Source organism: Danio aesculapii, chromosome 2, assembly GCF_903798145.1.
Source record: "Danio aesculapii chromosome 2, fDanAes4.1, whole genome shotgun sequence".
Classification (NCBI taxonomy): Eukaryota; Metazoa; Chordata; class Actinopteri; order Cypriniformes; family Danionidae; genus Danio; species Danio aesculapii.
The window spans coordinates 40,253,294-40,277,704 of record NC_079436.1 but is presented as its reverse complement, the minus strand read 5'-3'; the positions used below and the strand labels follow the sequence as shown (position 1 = coordinate 40,277,704).

The window sequence follows — 24,411 nt, the reverse complement described above, 5'->3', positions numbered from 1 at the left end:
GCCCATAAATCTGTCCGCCTGCCATACTAATGATGGCTGAAAAATGACTCTGAATTCCATATACTGTACAGAGAGAGAGAGAGAAAGACAGAGAGAGAGTGTGTGTATGTGTGTGTGTGTGTGCACAGCAAGACAAAGGAGAGAAAGAGAGAGTGGGGATTGGTTGTAATGACCATAACATAGAGTGAGAAGAGAGACAGGAGGGCTTTTAAACACTGACCTTTTCTGACCCTCTCTCGCTCTCTCTCTCTCTCTGTCCCTCTCTCGAATAAGACACAGCGTGCAAGTCAGAATGGCTCTGTTTTGCTTAACATAAATGTTCATAAAGCAAAAACGTAAACTTTTTTTTTCACTTACAGCCTTGTTAGCAATAGTTCCTTATATATTTTTTTGTATTATTTGTGCGACTTAAATTTAGACAAATATATGTATATTATTATTTTTTTTTTATCTGTAAGACATATGCTTGCTACTCATACATTAGTATTGGCTTTTTTATGAGGATAACATATTTGAAATGAGTTGGGATTTGATATAGAGAAACGATCAGTATTACAGATAAATACATTTATGTACATTTACTTTTTTCCCACATAAATTGATATTTTTGATTATTATTTGCTTTAAAATCATTAATTTTTTTTCTTTTATGATAAATGAAAAGTTCCAAGGAACAATATGCATTTGAATGCCTTGCTATTAATTTCTTACATAACTTTTAACTTATGGATCAAAATGACCTGCATTAGATTCACTATATATCGCCAAAATCACAATATCACAGAACAATCTGATAAAACCAGTAGACATTTAACAATAAATAAACATGTCATCATATATTTTTAAAAAACATTCATGTTAATAAATGAGTGAGAAAACATTATTTACGATTAATCGCATCCAAAATAAAAGCTTGCCTTTACATAAGTTACATACAGTTGAAGTCAGAATTATTAGCCCCCCTTTGATTTTCTTTTCTTTTTTAAATATTTCCCAAATGATGTTTAACAGAGCAAGGAAATTTTCACAGTATGTCTGATAATATTTTTTTCTTCTGGAGAAAGTCTTATTTGTTTTATTTTGGCTAAAATAAAAGTAGTTTTAATTTTTTTGAAAAACATTTTACGGTCAAAATTATTAACCCCTTTAAGCTATATATGTTTGATAGTCTACAAAACAAACTATCGTTATACAATAACTTGCCTAATTACCCTAACCTGCCTAGTTATCATTATTAACCTAGTTAAGCCTTTAAATGTCACTTAAGGCTGTATAGAAGTGTCTTGAAAAATATCTAGTAAAATATTATTATTATTATTATTTTTATAATATTTAAAACTCTTCTCTCCGTTAAACAGAAATTGGGGAAAAAACATAAACAGGGGGGCTAAAAATTCAAGGGGACTAATAATTCTGACTTCAACTGTATTTGTACTGTGAATATTTAGTCTCTGTATACATATAAATACAAACATGTATATATTTATGTATATATATATATATATATATATATATGTATATATTTATGTATATATATATATATATATATATATATATATATATATATATATATATATATATATAGTAAAACATTAAAACATTCGGATGTATGTAGTGTAGTTGCATGGTGCTAGCAATGTTAAAGGTGCAGTAAGTGATTTTTTTTGTTGTGCTGGTTGAAAGTCTCTTCACATTCCATTGTACTGATTAAAGTAAATGATCTAAATGTATTTTAATATTCTGGGTAAGGCATAAGACTAAAAAATGTTCATTCAAATAAAAATTGTTGGGCCAATAATTCCCATATTTGTGATAATTATCCCAAACTATAATAATAAGCATTAGAAGAAGAAGGAAAAGACATGCCACAGCTTCAGGTGAGAAATTAAAAATATTAGCATTTATTACAGCGACATGAAGAACCTCAATGCGTACACCCTTGTTTTTTTGGCGAGCTCATAGAAACCTGCAGTGTGGAGAAATGGGCACAAAGCTTACAAAAGAACAGAGATCATTCACATGTACAGAGCCGGGCCAGAACAAAAAGACAACAACTCCATAGACAATTCATAAGCAAGATTCATCTATCATCTTCTATCATATTAACAACGATCCACATATCCTGCCACTAACACTGTTTAGTCACACAACCACCTGCTTTGAGTCATTCGGTGAGCAGATTTGTAGATTTCTTAGCTGTTTTGTAATTCTGTTAAAGTTTGTTACAGTAGTAAAAATGGAAGCTTATGATTTATTAACGGGTATTAATAGTGCCATTATCACTGTTTTGTCAGCGTAATACTTCCCTAGATTGGAATAGATAACATTTTGGATTCAAAGATGAGCATACAAATGGATGAGTTGCTGGATTCCTGCAAGTATTTTACACATTGAAATCTTGGGTTAAGTGTATACAGTTCATTGCCAAATCTCAGGGTAGACAGGGTATACAAATGTATTCATCTAAATGTATAAAGCACTGGTTTAAGGAAGTGTTTTTATTTCGGCTGTTGAATATTCATGGGGAAACTTAAAAAAAGTGCAATAGTTAGTAGCAAACCTTGCATTTATTGGTGTGATTGACATTTTTTAAAGGGTTTTCACCAGTGTGTAATTAGGAAATGGCACCATTTTAAGCATGGTATACGAGACCAGATTCAAAACCTTCATAACCGTTTCTGCAAGTTATCCAGTTATAATCGAATGACAGATGATGATGGATTTTTCTTGGAATCTGACTGAAGGAGCTGTGGTTGTGTATGCTTAGTTGAGTGCGTGAGACGAACAACCGTATAAGTCCAATAAAAAAAATGAGATAACCATGTGAGATTAGGTGTACGTTTGAACTGTATACAGAAACAGTTTGGGGATATTTTCTAGTGACCAAGCGTCTGCATTTTAAACATTAAAATAGCTTGACGTGGAAAAAACGTTTATGTCAAAGAAGAATAGAGTTGCTGCTTGCTGTCATGTCCAGTTCAGACATTAAAAGGCAAATTCTCTGCAAAAAAAAAAAATGAGAGCCGACATGAACAAATGGAAGGACAGAGTAAGGAAGGCTTTGAGTGATGCTGGGAAACCATATTTGAATCAAATAGAACAAAAACCTGTGAAAAATTTGTGGAAGAACCGTATATGTGATGGGATCTCTCTCTCCGAACGTGCTGAGGCGCACCTGTTTATATTTCTAAATAAACGACAATATTTAGCTATGATGTATGTCTGCATTTCATGTATTCATTGTTGTATGTATTTATTTATTTATTGTTAATAAGTGATTGTTATTGCCTGTACTGTAAGACGGTGTATTTATTGTACATTGTCTGTCATTGTACATTTTTTGTTTTTAAATAACAATAATATTAATTAATAATAAACTTAAAGGAAATGTTTAATTTTAACCTGAAGTTTCTGTTATTGTATTAAAACTAAGAAATCAAATCTTTAGTGGTTTAAAGTGATATGATAAATTGGGGTTTTGATTATTCCACACTAACTGGATATATACCGTTCTTCCACATTTGAGAAATATAAAAATCTCAATAACTTTTGGTTTTTAATACTGACGCTGAAAAATGTTATCTCCTTAGAATTGGGAAGCTTTTGTTGTCTATCTTCAAGTAAATAAAAAAATAATAATATAATGTTCACAATCCAAATAAAAAAAATCTTATTACTCAAAATTTGAAAACATGGACTTATATGGTTCTTCGTCTCAAGGCCTCGATTAAATGGAATCTGCAGACATGGAATTATGATATACTGTAAATGTGCATCTTTTTATCTCTGAATATTCAGACTGGTCTTCACAGAAAGACATAGACTTATGAAGATATAAACTTAAAATCTCACAATTGTGACTTCTTTTTCTCAAAACTTTAAACTTACAGAGTTTACTGTAAATCTTGCTTTTATCAAGTGCAAATATCCAGAAAAAAAAACTCTCAAAACACTCGCAAATGTGAGATATAAACTCAGAATTCAGCTTATTTTATGTTTATACCAGAATTTAGCACAGCTTGCGTTTCTGCAGACAGTTTTTTTTAATCAAGTATGATTATAAAAATATAGAATTAATTTATTTTTACCATTAGTGGTCAGTTATATTCACACATTGTTGCCACACTTCTTTGCCTGTGTGAAACCTACCAGTAAAGCTGTTCCGGAAATTTTCATTGTGTGAAAGGGGCTTATATCTCACAATTCTGACTTTTTTTCCCCTCAAATTGTAAGAGAAGACCTGTGTGGTAATACCTCAGAAAATTTTACATCACAAATTTGAGTTATAAGCTTACAAATTTCATGTTCTAAGAAAAAAGGGTTTGCATTTCCAGATAAATCTTAGAAATATGAGAAATTAAATGAGATTTGTAAATTAATCATGAGATTTCAAAATTCTTTTTTTTTTTAGTCTCTCAATTCTGAACTCATAACTCGAAATTCTAATTTTGATATATTTTTATTCTCTGAAAAAAAGATTACTTACAAGAAATAAATTTAGTTTTGGCAAAAATCATAAATTCTCAGATTTACGAGATTTTAATTCCTTTTTCCTTCATAATTCATCTGTCCTAAAATTCTGACATTTTCTCAGAGATAAAAAGTCGCAATTACCTTTTCCCTATGCAAAAATGGACTCCCACACATTACCAGCATATTCAAAATCTTAAAGCAACAATGATAGCAGAATTTCCCACAAAACCAGTGCAGCAAATGTGTAAAACGAAACAGATTCCAGATCAGTCTTGTGATTTGTCATTGTTCGATCCTTGAAACAAATCATGACATAAAACAAAACTTTAAAATGACATCAGGGGAATTCAGATTTTGAAGTACGATCATCCATTCCTGTATTTATGCCTCATATATATTTAAATTAAACAGGTACTTCTACTTTACAGAACAACCTCACTAGTACAAAAATATACAGTGCAGCAAATTAATCTGAGTAATGTTAGCATACGGAATTAATTGAGTTCAGCCAATAAATTCGTGAAAACCCGTTCCGAAAAAACACGCGAATCGAACGCGTCTCCACAAACGGCAGACTAAAACAACGGTAAACATGTCGAGCCTTGCTTTAATATGGAGCTCCAGCTTCTCAGTGACGCAATGATAAATACTATATACATTATACTTCATGATATCGTTTCTAAAGGGGAGGACGAGAAAAAAGAGAGAGAACTGCACAGTTAATAAGGCATCTAAAGTCAAGCAGCTAAGGGCACCACTTGAGTGAAAAAACTGCAGTCACTGTCACCTGTCAATCATAGACGAAGCTTAGTATCCATGCTACATTCCAGAGATGAGTTATTATGGTGAAATCGCCACCACACGCCCGCGTCCGACCTCCTCTTCATACTAAAGAAAAGTACATCATTACAAACATTCTAGCTTTTCTCCTGTTTTTGCGCTTTTGTCGTCTTTTTTTTTTTTAATCAACACTGTACATTTTATACACTATAGTACAATAGTATGTCATCACGCACTACGAGCGTCGACGAAAGCGGTGCACATGAACGTCATAATGAGCTTTTAAAGTGGTTTACATTGCGGTGAACGGATGGAGATGTTTCTGTTTTGATTTAAGGCAAGACACTGAAGGTGAATAGTGAAGGAAGTGAATTTTGTGATGGGAGTATGGAGTAACACATCCTTTCATATGTCTTTATGATTATTAATAAAGTTGAATGTTTAAGAGTCTAGATTATATGATGACCTTAGTGTCATACCACGTGAGATAAAACTCGAATAATATGTGTGTCATTGCTTTATTCTGTATGCCAAATTATTTGTTTCCTCAGGATCTACCCAGCCATGGAGACCTCTTGAGTGGACCTGGACTCTTGAAGAATTGAAAACAACTGTTTCCTGAGTTATTTGCCTTTTTTGTGTTAAATCTCTTAAAGGTAATTCCTTTGTATGTAAGTTGCCAGTTAGTGAGGCCAGCAGGGGGCACACAACCTGTGGTCTGTGTGGGTCCTAATGCCCCAGTATAGTGAAGGGCAGTATACTGCTCAGTGAGTGTAGTCTTTCGGATGAGATGTTAATTCGTGGTCCTTAAAAATCCCAGGACGTCCTTTGAAAAAGAGTAGGAGTATAACCCTGGCCTCCTAACCAAAATTTACCACTGGCCTTTTTCCATCATGACCTCCTAACTATCCTCATATCACAATTGGCTTCATCACTCTGTCTCCTCTCCACCAATCAGCTGGTGTGTGGTGTGCTGTCTGGCACAATATGGTGGATGCTGCACACTGGTGGTGGATGAGGAGACTCCCCCCAATATGTAAAGCGCTTTGAGTGTTCAGAAAAGCGCTATGTATGGAATTATTAATTATTATTATTATCATAGATTGTACCAGCTTTTAACCATTATAACCAGCTTTTTATAAGATGACAGAGTACACACAGCCTTGAATAAGAAACTGATTGTACTTTGTGTTCTATTTCTTCGTGGATCATTTCACAGGTCTGGGGTCAGCTCTAGTGGCTGTCTGACATTTGTATGCTTGAGATATTGAGATATCCTTCAGAATCTCTGACTCTGGCTCTTCTACATCCGACAGACTGGTCATTTTTAACTACATAAAAATAGTTAACTAATAGTTAAGACCGAACTGGCGATTGATCATTTTAAGAATTGTTTTCATAATTGTTATATTTACAGATATAGTTCACCCAAAAATGAAAGAATTTTTTTTTCACAATTTACTTATACTGAAGTGGTTCTAAACTTATGAATTTCTTTTGTGTTCTGTTGTTAAACATTAAATAAGATCTTCTGAAATTAGTTTGGAAATAAATCAGCCATTAGTAGGAACAAAACTATGTCAATGGCAATATGTCCAAACATTCTTTAATATTTCATCCTTTGTGTTTATTTTTGGGTAAACTGTCTCTTTAAATATGCAAATGAGATATTATTTAATTCAATGTACTTTTAATTCATGTACTTCTATTCAGAAAGATTTAAACATGATATTTTTACAGGTAGATTTTTTGACACATGAGAGTGAATTTTGGTTCCACTTTATATTAAGAGGCCTTAAACTAATTAATCATTTGTTACAATGTACTTATTGTGTAAATACATGTTCTTACAGTGTACTTATGACTGATTAACAACCTGCATGCAATTATATGTCTAATTAATTTCGATAAATACATCTTTAATTAAACTGTTGACCATCCCTTACACCTTATCCAACCCTTAAATCTACCCATATTACCAAACATACCAAGCTCCCATTATAGCACCTCAAGAGCACCAGAAGTATACTCCAATACATTATGAAGACAAAAAGAACATTGTATTTATTTTTGATGGAAGTACATAGTAGTTAAGGCCACTTATACAAAGTGAGACCTACATTTTAAATTAATTTTTTTTTATGCAGGGGATTTTAAGGAGTCTCATTTTTACTCCCTCATTTGGGAACTACCATGGATAGCCATAGTTTTTTTTTTTTTTTTTTTGCATAATAAAATGTTTATAATCAGGCAAAACTATGTTTGAACATATCCCATATGTTTGAACATATTCCGAAAACTTTCAACTTTGGTGTTTGTAAGAGCTGCTGAGGTGGAGCTTCATAACACAGTGCTAATTTTCACAAAATGGCATTGAAAGAAAACAAAACAAACCATGTATTTTACTCTAAATCTACAGAAACAAATTAATAATGTGAGATTCTGGAGGATTTCTTTACATTAGATAAAAAAAAACAACAACATGTATTTGCCTGCAGTGTCTTGCCTTAAGACGTATCTGGAAGTGTGTTCAAGAAATCAAACATTACTTACACACTTCTGCTGTTTCAGTGCCTGTTTGCATTAGCAACACCGCAATAAGTGAACAGCGGCCATTTACAGTATGTCCTCGGCCATCTTTGCTGGTGAAACGCAAACGTCTGTCACCCTTTCACCAAAACATCAGATTCTGTGAGGTGAATCCATTTGGCGCTCAAACATTTATGACAAAATAAATATACTATAAACATCCTCTGTCATTTAACTGTGACTTATAGTGGATGTAGAAGGACAGACTGATATCCCAAACATGGACGTGAGAAAACGAAACGAGTCTTCTTTTTCTATGAATAACAGTCCGACCTCTGATATGCATGAATGAAATGCCAACAGTGAATTACTGTTCCTTCTTTTCTGATTTTCTCAGTGTTTTCCTCTCCTAGGAAGCTCGGATGTGCATGGACAGAAGCTGAGAAAAGGGTCGTATGCGGAAACATCCAGGGTTTGAGGTGTGCGGTGAAGCTGCTGATAGGGACCGTGGTGGGAGCAGTTGTTAACTCTCAGTCTGTTTGCTCTCAGGCTTGTTATACCTGCACGTGTGTCCCCTGTGCGTGCAAACTCTGGACGGCGGAGAGAATCTTCTTTTGGTGGCCCACCAGAGTCACGTCCATCTTGCTCAACTCGCTGTAGAAGGAGAGACAGGAAAGGTGTTTTAAGAAATCATGTAATAATAGATTGCAGATTGATTTGGCGTGCATTTACGGAAGCAACAATCAAGGAGCAATATGTTGTGCCATGAGCCTTTTATCGTGTTTTTAAGCAATCAACTAAAAAAGCTGCGGTCACACTAGAGTTTGAGCATGCAAAATTCTGATGTACAGCACTGCGAAATGGGGCCGGATTAAAAAAAAGATGATTAGACGTTAAAAAACTGAGTGATTGCTCCATTATTTACATTTCTGTACATAGAAGTCATGTTTTGACCTTCTATTGGTCTCACGCAATCGCATGATGTGATTTCGACATGCGAAATTTTTCGTACACGATTGAGTTTCCAGTCTGTCGCATTTGCATGGATATGAATGGAAGTCTATGGGGTGAAACGTGCAGTGTGACCGTGGCTTAAGTCTCTAATAAGCAACAAACTAATAAGCTTTAACTGAAAAGTAGCCGGTTTTCCATCCTAACGTGAAGCAAATCTTTTCAAAGTTTGAAATAGTAAAAAATAAGTTGTTAGAGTGGCCGACTGTAGTATTGGTAACCTAGTAAACAACAGTAAACAAAGAAAGCATTATGGAGACAGCTGATTAGTCATGTGATAATAACGTTCCCTATGTCAGAGTTTAAGCAAATGCATTTAAATCGGTCATTATTCACACCAACACATTTTCCAGAAAGGGTTGCATTTGAACAAAACAGATTTATTAAAATAACATTTTAGTCACCAAACAAATTGAAAGATAATACAATTAAATTCAAGCAAAATATTGCAAAAAAAATTTACAACCTACAAAATTTCAACTAAATTTAAAAAAAAAAAAATCTCTTTTTTAAATTTGTATTTGATATTTTTCCATAACATATAAATTTGAGTGTTTTTGGACCATTATCATAAGTTATTTTATTAGATAAGCTCCAGATATGGCTTCAGTAATGACCAATTTAATGTATATGCACAAATATAATATTGTATCATTTCCTATTAAAAATATGAATTTAAAGGATAGATTTGTGAGGGATCTACTTATATATGCTAGTCACTGTTTCCATGTGCAAAAATACTTCAAAATACACAATGGAGTGACAGAATCAGAACCCATTTGAAGTACTGTTAAAAGGAGTATGATCATAAATACAAATACATTTTTTATTCCCAGGTTCTGCTGGTTGTATTTCCCAAATTTCCATTGCCAATCTTAAGCCAATTGTAATCATTTGTTTTGGTTCAATTTGGAATTTCCCCAACCATTGCAGAGCCTGGGGGATCAGAGTGCTCCGACTTGGCCCCACCCTGATCCCATACAAATACATTTATTTGTATTTTTATCACAAAGAACAGGATAGCTCAAAGCAAGCGAGCTAAGACAATGAATTCTAATTAACATGGAAGGAATGTCATCAACATTTATGTCCACACTTATTTATGCGAAGCGGTTTGATGAAAATTGGAAAATGAAAATTATGAGTGATTCAAAGAGATCATTAGACGAGAAGTGTTTAAAGTTTCAAATATCATCCATAATAAAAAAAGGCAATGAAAAGAATAGGCTGTCTACTAAATGATTTAATCAAAAGGCATATCAAATGCAAGTGTTGTGTCTGCTTTGCAAAATCCAATATCTACATCCAAATAACTTTGAAAGTAAAATGATTAAATATGGCACCATTATTAATATTTGCTGACCAAATGGTCAAGTTTGATGGTTTTTAAAATGGTGGTATCAGGTATTAAGATTTCAAATTTGAGTTAGTGTGTTCTGTAAATACAGTTGAAGTCAAAGTTATAACCCCCCTTTAATTATTGTATATATTCGTCCACAATTTCTGTTTAACGGAAAGAATATATGTTTAACACCTTTCCAAACATAACAGTTTTAATAACTCATTTCTAACAACTGATTTATTTTATCTTGGCCATGATGACAGTAAATAATATTTTACCAGATATTTTAATAATTGTGACTTCAACTGTATGTGAATTAAATGAAACTTAAAATATGGATCATACAAGACGCATATACACTCAGGATAAAGTAGTGTGCTTGTGTTAGCACTCAAACTTACCACATGCTGATGTACAGAATGGAATCTAGGGAAACATAACCCGCATTGGCAAAGTTGTCCTTGTACTGGCCCATATTGATGGCATCCAGCCATTCATCCACCGTACTCACACTGAACTCTGGGGTGGTGGGGTCTTCCCTGTGAAGGAAATCGAATTTGTGTCAACTCAGGCTCGGTCCATAGCTAAGCTATCGAGAACAGAGCTGGAAAACTGCTCTTGCATTATAAATCGTCTTTGGAGTAGTTCAGATTTCAGATTTATGCCTGCAGTTAACAGAAATGGAATATAATCGCTATTTTATAATAGTTTAATGATTCATTTTTCTAAAGCAAAAAAAGTATCAAACTGTTTCTAAATGCCATGATGCTTTGCACAAATTATAGGAGCTAACATCAATTAAACACTCAGTATGCATTTCAAAAACCGTACAATCAGGTGGATTTATTCTCTCAATACATCCATCGAATACCAAAAGCCAACTTATTAGAATTAACAAATTACTGTCAGTGGACCATGAATAACCCTAAAAATGAGAAAAGTTTTTCTGCAGCATTATTATGGATTTATTTGTTGAATATTACTGTAGGGAATACAAAAAGAAAATAATCAGGTAAAATAAAATGCAGTGAACTGAAAAGAGTTTTCTATGCTTGTGACATTAAAGTTTTGTTAAAATACCAAGCATAACGTTCTTTTCTTGGTGGATAAAAATAAAGCAAAACACCAAATGTACCTCATCGTCACACACCTGTATGAAATAAACTCTTTCCTTTCCATATGCACATATGTTACAAGATCTCTAAGAAAAAAAACCTGCCAAACTAACTTAGATTTGTTGTGATGCTTCTTTTATCCTCATTTGTAAGTAGCTTTGGATAAAAGCATCTGCTAAAGGAATAAATACAAATGTACAGTGCATCCGGAAAGTATTTATAGCGCTTTACTTTTTCCACTTTTTTTTTTTTATGTTACAGCTTTATTCCAAAATAAATTAAATTCATTTAATTCCTCAAAATTCTACACACAATACCCCATAATGACAATGTGAAAAAAGTTTTTTTTTTTAATTGTTGAAAAATTTATTATAAATAAAAAACCTGAAAAATCACATGTACAGAAGTATTCACAGCCTTTGCTCAATACTTTGTTGATGCACCTTTGGCAGCAGTTACAGCCTCAAGTCTTTTTGAATATGATGCCACAAGCTTATCACACCAGTCTTTGGGAATGTTTGCCTATTCCTCTTTGCAGTACCTCTCAAGCTCTATCAGGTTGGATGGGAAGCGGCGATGTGCAGCCATTTTCAGATCTCTCCAGAGATGTTCAATAGGATTTAGGTCTGGGCTCTGGCTGGGCTACTCAAAGACATTCACTGAGTTGCTGTGAAGCCACTCCATTGATATTTTGGCGGTGTGCTTTGGGTCATTGTCCTGCTGGAAGATGAACCGCTTCCCCAGTCTGAGGTCAAGAGCACTCGGAGCACAGGTTTTCATTCAGGATGTCTCTGTAAATTGCTGCATTCATCTTTCTCTCTATCCTGACTATTCCTCCAGTTCCTGCTGCTGAAAAACATCCCTACAGCATAATGCTGCCACCACCATGCTTCACTGTAGGGATGATATTAGCCTGGTGATGAGCGGTGCCTAGTTTTCTTCAAACATAACGCCTGGCATTTACTCCAAAGAGTTCAATTTTAGTCTCATCAGACCAGAGAATTTTGTTTCTTATGGTCTGAGAGTCCTTCAGATGCCTTTTGGCAAATTCCAGGCGGGGACCTTCTTTCTGTAAGGTTAACCTCTCTGCATAGAAGGACGTTGAAGCTCAGACAGAGTGACCATCGAGTTATTGATGACCTCCCTGACTAGGGCCCTTCTCCCCCGATCACTCATCTTAGATGGCCGGCCAGCTATACAAAGTGTCCTAGTGGTTACAAACATTTTCCACTTACGGATGATGGCCACTGTGCTCATTGGAACTTTCAGTGCAGCAGAACTTTTTCTGTAACCTTCCCCGGCCTTGTGCCTCGAGACAATCCTGTCTCAGAGGTCTACAGACAATTCCTTTGTCTTCATGCTTGGTTTGTGCTCTGACATGCACTGCCAACCCTGGGACCTTATATAGACAAGTGTATGTCTTTTCAAATCATGTACAATCAACTGAATTGACCACAGGTGAACTCCAATTAAGCTGCTGAAACATCTCAAGATTGATTAGTGGAAACAGAATGCACCTGAGCTCAATTTAGAGCTTCAAGGCAAAGGCTGTGAATACTGATGTACATGTGATTTTTCAGGTTTTCTTTATTTTTAATAAATTTGCAACAATGTTTTTTAAACTTTTTTTCACATTGTTATTATGGGGTATTATGTGTAGAATTTTGAGGAAATAAAAGAATTTAATCCATTTTGGAATAAAGCTGTAACATAAAAAAATGTGGAAAAAGTGAAGCGCTATAAATACTAGTGCTTTTGAATGGAAGTTCCCAAACTGATAATTTTGCAACCTATAATATGAAACACAGTAGTCAATTGCTTGAAAAGATGGATATATCAGTTTCTTGCGTGAGTTGATACCTTGTTAAGTGATTTCATCAGAAGAGGATAAAAGTTTAAGAGTTAAAACCCACCGCCTTGCCTTTCCGTTGTTCATGACAGACGAGTGACAGCAGCGTTTGAGTGAAAACCAGGGGTCAATTCAATCTCAGACCCAGGACGTGTTTAACGGCCTCACTCTTCTTTGTCGAGGGATAAAATGACTGGCAGGCTGGGCTGTAATCAGACTGTGATGGGCTTGAGGAAGCGTATATCTCTTCAAGGTCTTGGACTCTCCAGCTTTACGGCTGTAATGTGAACTCTGGCTCTCTGTCTCGCATCAGCTTTTACAATGGGGGTTCAGGATATCTAGACAATGACATCTTTTTACAAAGCCGCAAGATGGATGTCTGCTGGAAGAGGATCAGTGGCACTAGGTTTGGTTATATTAGACAATGTGGAGTTTATCGGCGTGTTGTTTCGCATTAAATGAAAGATTTGAGAGTTCATGGGGCAGACAAAGAAAGGCTGGATTGGATTTTCCCTGGATTTATTTGAGCTGTTAGGGATTTGTTTTTGTGGCTTGTAAATGTTTTATCTGTACGTCACTTTGAAAGAGACAGTCTTTTTGGGTTTAAACTGGTGCTGCTCTTTGTGTTTTAATGTTTTCATCACTTTGTCTGGCTTTTCAGATACTCGGGTCTTTAGTAACACTGAGTTAACATAATTTTAACATAACATCATTTATATATCATACTATGTTCACAGGAAAGACCTTAGCTAGTTTTATTATATCCATTTTTAGCACTAAACAGCTGACCTTGAGGGTTTAAGTGTCTCTTTATCACACATATTTCCATACATTTTCTAACATACTTCAGAAATCAAAATTAACTGAATAATTACAGTAGTTGTTATCCCTATTGTACACTCGAGTCTAAATCTTAAGCATATTCAAAGACGAGGTTTAGGCCTAGACCCAGGCTAAAATCTAAGTCTGTGTGGTTTCAACTTAGAAACCTGTGCTGACCGATGTTAAAATATACACTACCTGACAAAATTATTGTCGCCTATCTAAGTTTTAGGAGCAACAAATGTTAACTTCTAGTTGATCATTTGGTATCAGAAGTGGCTTATATGAAAGGCAAAGGCCTCTAAATTACACTTATTTGACCAAAATAAAATATGATTGTGCCTTGATTTTTAATTATTTAATTAGCACAGTAAGGTTTTTGACTTTGTTGTTGTCATGGTCCAAATGAAAGAAGGCCGGGGAGTCGAGGAAGAAAGTAACGAGCAGGCAGGGGGTGGTGCATGTGAGGAGGAAGATCGGTAAAATGAGGTGCCGGATCCGGCTTGTTCCGGCACAAATTAAGCTCTGATCTTACCCCAGACATGCTCAATAATGTTCATGTCTGGTGACTGGGCTGGCCAATAATGGAGCACCTTGACCTTCTTTGTTTTTAGGAACTTTGATGTGGATGCTGAAGTATGAGGAGCACTATCCTGCTGAAGAAATTGCCCTCTCCAAATGTAATGGGGAGCACAAATGTCTTGATACCTCAGATCGCCCCCATACTGAATGTAACGCCAAATCATGATTTTTTCCTTCACCAAACTTGACTGATTTCTGTGAGAATCTTGGGTCCATGTGGGTTCCAATAGGTCTTCTACAGTATTTGTGATGATCGGGATGCAGTTCAACAGATGATTTATCAGAAAAATCTACCTTCTGCCACTTTTCCAAATGATCAACTAGAAGTCAAGATATTATGTTACTCTTACAATTGAGATTGACGACAAGACTTTTGTCAGGTAGTGTAAATGCGCACAATTGTTTTGTCTCAAAATATGACCCCAGTAAGCTTTTTTTTTTACTATAAATGTTGAAATTAATCTGACATGTCAATATTTTATTTTGTGGAAACTGTTATGCACTTTGGATATGAGCCTTTATTTGAAACAGAAATCATAGTTTTTAGTATAAATTCTGTCTCATCTATCAAACTGATGTCACCAGAAACATTGATTGTGCACAGATTAACTGTTCACCGCAAGAAAAAAACACTGTGAGATGACAAAGAACATTGTTTGTCAATGTTGACAACTTAAGGTCAAAAATGGCCTAAACACAGGGATAAGCATAGTGTCAAATGCCTAAAGTTGTGCTCAAACATCAGCTGGATTTGAATGAAATGAAGTTTCTCACCAAACAGAGCTGTTGGCGAGCTCTTTCAGACTGTTGGGGTTGCGGATTAGTTTGTCAAGAGTGTTGACGATCTGCCCGAATTTGGGCCGTTCGCTTCTGCTCTTTTCCCAGCAGTCCAGCATGAGCTGATGGAGGACCACGGGGCAGTCCATCGGGGCGGGCAGCCTGTAACCCTCATCTATAGCCTTAATCACCTGGAACAAAGACACAGGAATCAAATAAAACACAAAGAACAAAAGCTTTATTCATGTTAGTCCAAACCTGTATGAGTTTCTTATTTTCTACAGTTTTGGTTCCCATTGACTTCCATTGTACTGCCAACAAATGTTACCAACATTCTTCAAAATATCTTTTGTGTTCTGCATAGTCATACAGGTTTGGGATAATGTGGGTGTGTAAACGACAACCAGATTTTATTCTTGACTTTCCCTTAAATATGAACTTCCATATACATTTCACATTTATTTTCACACATATTTGCTGCATGTTTTAGAGTTAAAGGCAATGCTGAGATTTATTTAGCGATTCTGACTTGCAACATTTTAATTATAAATTCAATTATAGTAGCACAAAAGTTTAAGAATGACTGGTATAAAAGTATATTGCAGAGATTATCATTTTAAATGACACATGACACACATTCATAAGTTTAAACTGGCCAGTTAAGAAATAAACATGTTCATGAAACAGTTATGACAGATTTATGACGTGCAATGACACATAACAGACACTGACAGGTTATGATGCATTAATGTCAGGTTGCAATAGCAAAAACATCTCAAACAATGTACTTTCTGCACTTAAAATGACAGCTGTAACAGTTGTCATAAGCATGCATAGAAACTCATCCACATTATTGATAAATGTCATGATTATTAATACTTCATGACAGTCTTATGAACACCCACTTCAAACAAAGCGTTACATTTGATATATTTATATATATATATATATATATATATATATATATATATATATATATATATATATATATATATATATATATATATATATATATATCAATCAGAGAATATAAATGTTATCAGAAATAGGATAAATCTTAACAAGGTCTCTCATTTTTATTTTTTTGCTGTACTTGTAGATGCTACCAAATGAAGCACATTTTATGTAGGTTCCATTATCTTTCAGTTTCAGGAATACAGTTTATTATCATAACATTACCTTTTTTCTTTTATCAATGTCACTGTTTAATAGCTAATACTAACACCTGTATCACTACTTAGCAGTTACTGTCATGTAAAAAACACGACTTTATCCGAATAAACCTTTGTTGGCTAATTGACATAAAATACTATGACAAGCGACTACGACTGCAGCAACATCTCCTAAAAGACTAGAACTCACTGCTCTGATTAAAACAGCGCCTGCCACTTCCTTTCTCAAATCAAACCAGCTATTTTCTTTTAGACAAGAAACATTCCTCTGTTTCGAAATGAACACAGAAGCTCTGAATCATTATAGCGGTGCCCTGAAGGTCCTCAAGATTTCTCTGACATTTCCTCTGATGGTAATAAGGGGGAAAGTCAGAAACCGTTAGCATAATATAGCAGCGAGGGATGGAGTGTGTTTAACTGGCTTGTTTTAAAGAGAGGAGCAGCTGGACAGCTCTCGTTTATGAGGCTCCTAAAAACCATTGTCATTCAAGCAGGTTTTCAGTACGGATTTTACTCGTTTGCAAGGACACACAGTTCAGAGACTCTGCTCCCCTCAAGAGGTTTTCAGCGCAAATGATATTACCCAAGATATTAGTGGAGCAAATTTCAATTGAGACAATCCACACGAGGACGTGTGTGTTTGCGGTTTTGTCAAGGACACTTACGTCTTGATTAGACATCTCCCAATATGGCCGTTCTCCGTATGAAATCACCTCCCACATGACGATGCCGTAACTCCACACGTCACTAGCCGAGGTGAACTTTCTGTACGCGATGGCCTCGGGGGCTGTCCATCGAATGGGGATTTTTCCACCCTGAAAAAGAAAAGACAAAAGAGGGTATTGCTTTAACTGTTAGGAACTATTATGTCTCATGGGTTGATTTGTATTCAGATTAACAGGTTTTGTAACAGAATGTACACTCATTTTTGTTGTTGTTGCTTGTTTAAACTACTTATTTAAAATGAGCTGAAACAACACAATTCTTAAAATCTTGTTGGGACATCTTAATTGTTTTATGCTCAATCCACTTAAATTTGTCAAAACTAATAAGTTAACGTAATTCCTTCATGTTAGCCCAACACAAATGGATTGTGTGGAACCCAGTATTTTTGACAGTGTGTGATGACCACATAACATGTATAAATTTAGCCTTTTGTTACCTTTAATTACAGACTTTTCATTTATTTGTTTCCCTTTATTTATTTATTTTTCTCTCAAACCTAAGTTTTAATCTTAAAATATGAAAACTCATCATAAAAATATGAATCTCAAGTATATACTGTAAATAACACTGTCAATAGCTATCTACGTTTCCATCCACCTATTTTTATGCGCATTTTGTATATGCGCATTAAAAAAACGGTTGATGGAAAGGCCGAGATGCGCATACATTTTGAAAATGCGCATAACTGAGTAGGATAAACTTTTTATTCGATAAGAAAATATGCGCATAAACCACACAAATTTCAGTATGCGCTGTGATATTACAGTAGCTGTAAAATTCACTATTCTATCAATTCCCCCAAACATGTTTGTTCAATCATTGCCCCCCCAACAAAATAAATCTCATAACATCCAGAATTTCATGGAAATGATTCTGTGATGCAATTTCCATAATAAAAAAGGCAATAACCATGAATCTAATAAGAATGTTTTATTTTTAGTAAATTTGATATTCTGAAAGTTAAACAAACACCCATAAACAGTCAGCAGCGTGGAGTCAATATTTGTCTTTCTCTTTTCCAGCACTCCAGCATAAGTGCATAAAAAAAAAACGGTTGATGGAAACGCCAAGATGCGCATACATTTTGAAAATGTGCATAAAAAACATATGTGCATAACTGAATAGGATAAACTTTTTATTCGATAAGATGCGTATAAACCACGATGGAAACCCTTTTTCCACACAAATTTCAGTATGCATATTAAAAAAAGTCATGTGATGTTGTTATAAGAGATCATGTGATGATGATGAAAATGTGCGTAAATGGACAAACCAGCAGGCTGAGCACTTTGTAAACCATCTGAACAGATGTTTTGGTCATTCAAAAATGCCTTACGTTTAAGTATTAGTGTTATTATATTAATGACCTCCAGAATCAAGAGTGTCTGTGCTCCGCGTCTGACACCTTCAAATGCCACTGTGCGTTCACCGTGTGTCAGGATTACCGTCTGAGGCAAAAGTCATTTATTAGATGAAGAAAAGATTGACGCAGCTTCTCCTACCGCAGTAAATTCAGTTTTTGCTGTTGATATTTGGCGCCAGTTAATCTGGAAGTGACGTTTTGTTGACTCGTTGGATGGAAACACTGCTTTATTCGCACGTCTTTAATGCGATAATCCAGTTTTGCACATAAAGTTCATTCGCATTTTTGGATGGAAACAGCTAATGAGATGAAATGTGAGGCATTGATATATATTACATATTCCAAATGTATTCTTATTGATTTATTTATTAAAGAAATTGTTCAGCAAGGACAGATGCAACTACTCAAAAGTAACATTTAAATACACTGAAATAAATTGTTAATTGGATTTACTCATTTTTAAGGTACAGTGCTCAGCATATATAAGTACACCCCTCGCAATTTTTTTAATTTCATATTTTTAATGGGAAGCGAAGCAATATTGTGCATATACATTAAATTAGTCAGTATAACGAAGCCAAATCTGGAGCTTATCTAACAAAATAACTTACCATAACGGTCCAAGAACTAGTACAGCCAAATTTATATGTTAAAGAAAATTATTAAATGCTAATTTAAAAAAAGAGTAAAAATCAAGAGAGACAAAAAAATTGAAACATTTAGTTGTAGTTTTGTAGGTTGTAATTATTATTATTATTTTTTTTTTGCAATATTTTGCTTGAATTAAATTGTAATATCTTTTAATTTCTAAATATGTTTGGTGACTAAAATATTATTTGAATAAATATATGTTTAATAAATCTGTTTCGTTTAAATGCACCAAAATACATTGCTTATTTACACTGAGAAAAATGTTCATTTTTAAAATAGGGTGTACTCAATAATGCTGAGCACTGTAAGTGATTGCAAACACTTAATATGGGCTGAGTTTAAGCAAAGTCTTTTTTAAATGTTTAAATGTTTGTTTAAATTTAGCCAATATAAATTGTTTGCAACAATTTTGCAAAAAAAAAAATAATAAATTCAGTGGACTGAGAACTTGTGAACTTCTTATTAAAACAATGCAAAGTCGAAAGTCCTGATGATGTGTGATGGAGAAAAAAATGAAAACATTTGGACCAGCCCAATCTCACAAGGAAACATAACTATGTTATGTATGGTCAGAAGACAGGCTAACTTGTACAAATTCATATGATTTATTCAGATAAAAATGTCCAAATTTTAAAAGGAGGCCCCAAACCCCACTCCTAAACCCAACTGTCACTGGAGTATGAGCAAATCATACTAAAATGTACAAATGAGATTGTACAAATCCATACAAGTTAGCCACTTAATAAATGATTTACAAATGCCGTGAGATTATATTGGATTTGACACCATTTAAAACTTTACAGCTCCCCGTGTTTCTGTGGGTTTCCTTCGGGAGCTCTAGTTTCCCCCACAGTGACATATGGTATACTGTAGATGAATTGAATAAAGTAAGTTGGTCGTAGTGTATGAGTGTGTATAGATGTTACCCAGTACTGGGTTGCAGCTGGATGGGCTTCTGCTGTGTAAAACATATGCTGGATAAGTTGGCGGTTCATTCTGCTGTGGCAATCCCAGATTAATAAAGGGACTAAGCCGAAAAAAGAAAATTAATGAATTAATTACAATTTGTACTAGTTTTTTTAAATAAACGTATTATTAATTGCCCTATTATGCCAACTGTGATATTACAGTAGCTGTAAAATTCACTATTCTATCATTTCCCCCAAACATGTTTGTTCAATCATTGCCCCCCAACAAACAAAAAAACTCAGAATTTCATGGAAATGATTCTGTGATGCAATTTCCATAATAAAAAAGGCATATCCACGAATCTAATAAGTGTTTTATTTTTAGTAGATTTGATATTCTGAAAGTTAAACAAACCCCCATAAACAGTCAGCAGCGTGGAGTCAATATTTGTCTCTCTTTTCCAGCACTCCGACAGGGTCTGCATTTCCCTAAATGTCTTTTTAAATAGCTGCCGCATTTTGTAGTTAATCTCTACAGTCAAAGTCAAACAAAAGACAAACTGGCTGTACTCTATATAGACATACGTGACTGGAGTGCCAAAGAACGGCAGCGGGGGCCCATGGGGTAAAATCATTTAAAGAGAATTTCAAAAAGCGATCTTTACCATTTTTTTTTTAATTATATAAAGTCACGGCACATAAACGGCTGCCTCGCGTGGCCTGGAGGGTTTTGTCTCTTCATGATTCCAGCACTTGAAGCAACGGGACACGGGGCATTGAATGTCAGGGCCACTTATATTTTTAAGAGCTCCTCCCTTTACCAAACACACATTTTGCCTGAGACTCAAACACACACGGGCGTCAAAAAGCAATCTGCAGGGGTCCGTGCAGGGTTGTACAAGCTCTTCCCTCCCCTGTTTGCATGTGACAACAAATTCTCCTGCTGAGTCTATGCTTTGTCCACCTGAATGAGCACATACACACACACACACACGCACGCACACGTTCACACCGCCTCAAGCCCTCTCTTGCCCTTGGCCTTCATACGGATCCACAGGGTGCTCACCAATTACAGAACTGAGAAGGAGAGAGAACTAGACAAGTGATAGTAGGGGGTTTGGAGGCGTCTGTCCTGTCAAAAACGGATGTAATTAATACATGCTGGGTGGACAGAGAAACTGACCCCTGAGAAAGACAACTCAAACATCGCTTCTCTGTGTCTCGCCTTTGTTCTTTCACACAGACACTTTCAAAAGTCACAGGAGGTGTTTTAATTATGGTTTCTTAAAGGTGCACTATGCATTCAGTAGATTACTTAGAAACTGTAGACTATCACAGATTACAAATGGCATTTTAGGTCATGTAATCTAACTATTTTTTTGATTGATTTTGACATAACTCGTTCATTATGTTCCCAGCCAGCAATTTACTGCCAAACCACACCAAAAATACATCAAAAAAACAATTACAGGACTAACTGATTTTTGACATGTTTATTGACGCTAATGTTTGAAGTCAGTTTGAAGACGTTTTGACATCAAGGTAGTTTAGATGTATCGTAGGGATACAAAATCTAGTGTAGACTTGTAATTCGTCATTGAAGCTTTCAGATGAATAAAACGTTTCATAATACTTCTTGTGTCATTATTTTGGTGGTCAAATGAACATCAATGTGTGGATGTCAAATGGACGAAAAGGTTTTGACAAAATATTGTTGATATTGTTTGAACATCAAGGTGCATGCTGGGTTGATTTGATTATTTTGTATATTGATCTGAAGTACAAGAGAAGGAAAATATATTATCTGGAATACACAAAGTGTAATAAACATCCCATTTAGTCAGTGTTTTCCTGACTGGGTTGTTGTGACTTTATAAATAATTCAAAATTGAAATATTTTTAATCAAGATTTTTAGAATCCATAAATGGTGAAGACAACATTCCACAACTGAAAATCATGATACATAATCATGTATTAATTAAAAAACTAATTTATAATCTGATTGTAATCAGAATTATCTGATCAGATTAGTCCCCTTTCAGTTGGTCACTACGATTTTTGATGTCAGGATAAAACAATGAAGATTCCTATTTCCTTATTTTAGGATTCCTTTTACACTGTGTATAGTGCTCAGCATAACTGAGTACACCCCATTTTGAAAATGAATATTTGTATCCATATATCAGTGAATATGGGTTATATATATAGGTCCATTTGAACCAAACAGATTTATTAAACAGAAATAATTATTAAAATAATATTTTAGTCACAGAACATCTTTAGAAAAATTGCAAAAAAAAAAAACAAACTACAACATTTCAACAAAACTGTCTACATTTTTGTTTGTCTTGGTTTTAGTTATTTTTAAAAAATGTATTTAATAATTTTCCCAAAAATATAAATTTGGTCTACTAATTTTTGAACCACTATCATAAGTTATTTTGTTAGATAAGCTCCATATTTGGCTTTAGTACTGACTAAACTAATGTATATGGACAAATATAATATTGTAAAGCTTCCTATAGAAAATATTAATTTAAATGAGAGATTTGTAGTGTACTCATATATGCTGATCACTGTAAATATACTGTCCACCCTATACACAAGATCTTAACTTTCTGATTCTGAAGGTGATCAGGGCCGGCACGTCCATAGAGATGCTTTTGAAATATTTTTTTTTTTTTTTTGTGAAAAGTCAAATGCAATACCAATAAGCTTAAATTTAATTGAATTGAATTTCTGACATAATGTCTCCATTTCCTCCTTCAGGGAATGAGGGTTACATATGCAACCTTCATTCCCAGCTGTAAAATAGATGCTGAATCTATAACCTTAGCAAAGAAAAGATGCTTTACCCGTGTTGTATATGCAGCTTCAGGGTCATCCTCCAGCACTCTGGACAGGCCGAAGTCAGACACTTTGCACACCAGGTTGCTGTTGACCAAGATGTTGCGAGCTGCCAGATCACGGTGGACGTAGCTCATATCAGACAGATATTTCATTCCTGAAGCGATGCCACGCATCATGCCCACCAGCTGAATGACTGTGAACTGCCCATCATGCTTCTGCAAGAGAAAAGACAAGACAAATGTGTGAATGATACTAATAATTATATTATATTATATTATATTCAACAGTTCCGTGTGGTTCTCGAATCTGATTGGCTGATAGCTGTGCAAAATTCTGCAATAACAGCACTCATACAGCCTCTTCACTCTTGTGTATTACTCCGCCCACATAAAGTGACAGCAGATCAATAAACTCACTACAGTTTGACAAATATTGCAGCTGTTGGACAACATAATGTTCTTTTAAGAGTTTTTTTTGTGAGAATGTAGTTGTTTAGATTGCAACTATGCAGTTTATTTATAAAGATATTTTAAATATTTATAATTTCTGAGCATCAGCAGCCATCAGCCTGTCACTGAGCAGAACAAAGACGGTTGATGTTCCACCACAAGATGGCGACAGATACCGCATAATAAGTCCTTAGGGGAGAAAAAGAGCATACATTTCAACTTATAGCTGAGGAAATCATTATAAATCAGGTAAGCGATATTCTAAGTCGATCTCTCTCTTTTGTATGTTGTAGTGCTGTATTTATACAGTGCTTCCCCTACCATTATATTAGGGGGGCGCAACGCCCTTCCAACAGCTTTCCCCGCCCCCCTTGAAGTCAAGTTAATTGTATTTTATATATAGCGCCAGTTTAAAACTTCTTTTAATAAACAAGCTAAATAGCCATTTGTAATATCTTATTTACACAACGACATGTGATTTCTGTGTCTACATGGTCGCGCGAGTACAAATATCTGCTCTCTAATCGCACGATGGAGTTCTACATAGCCATCTTTGCTGTATGGGAATGAGAGTGCGCGCGCCACATCTGACAGGACCGAAGACGCACGTGCGCTCCCGTATATTATGCATAGCCTTCAGCAGCCACAACACAGGTAAAGGATGTGTGAAGTAATGCACTCGCGTCACTGCAGCTAAAATATATACAGTATATAAAACATATACATATATATACAGTTTAGTTTATTGGTGCAACTCGCGTGAGTGATGCTCTTTTTGTTGCAAGTGCAGCCATTGTATTTCCAGTGTTTTGAGCTGCTGTGACGCGTTCACCTCTATCTTGCGTCTCATTCAACCTCATGACCTCTCCCGTAAGCACCGCGAGTCTCCCGCAAATTTACACCGTCCCCAGGGTCTCCTAAAATGAGTTAAAATACTCGGAAATCATGGCGACGAGAGTGAATGAGAAAGAGAATAGATCGCGAGAGGCACAGCAATGTTCTAAGCATTAC

The 24,411-nt window shown here is 35.1% G+C and overlaps 1 protein-coding gene across 1 annotated transcript in view; it reads right to left on the bottom strand.

Moving 5' to 3' along the window:
* Nucleotides 1-1,872: 1,872 nt before the first annotated feature.
* The window catches only part of epha4b (eph receptor A4b), a 236,552-nt gene continuing 214,013 nt past the window's right edge, over nt 1,873-24,411 (bottom strand). The window contains exons 13-17 of the mRNA XM_056479332.1: nt 22,957-23,166; nt 17,118-17,267; nt 15,278-15,471; nt 10,537-10,674; nt 1,873-8,436 (exon numbers count right to left, since the gene is read on the bottom strand). Coding sequence (XP_056335307.1) covers nt 8,337-8,436; nt 10,537-10,674; nt 15,278-15,471; nt 17,118-17,267; nt 22,957-23,166 — 792 coding nt within the window. The 3' untranslated portion in view covers nt 1,873-8,336. The remainder of the gene's footprint in view (nt 8,437-10,536; nt 10,675-15,277; nt 15,472-17,117; nt 17,268-22,956; nt 23,167-24,411) is intronic.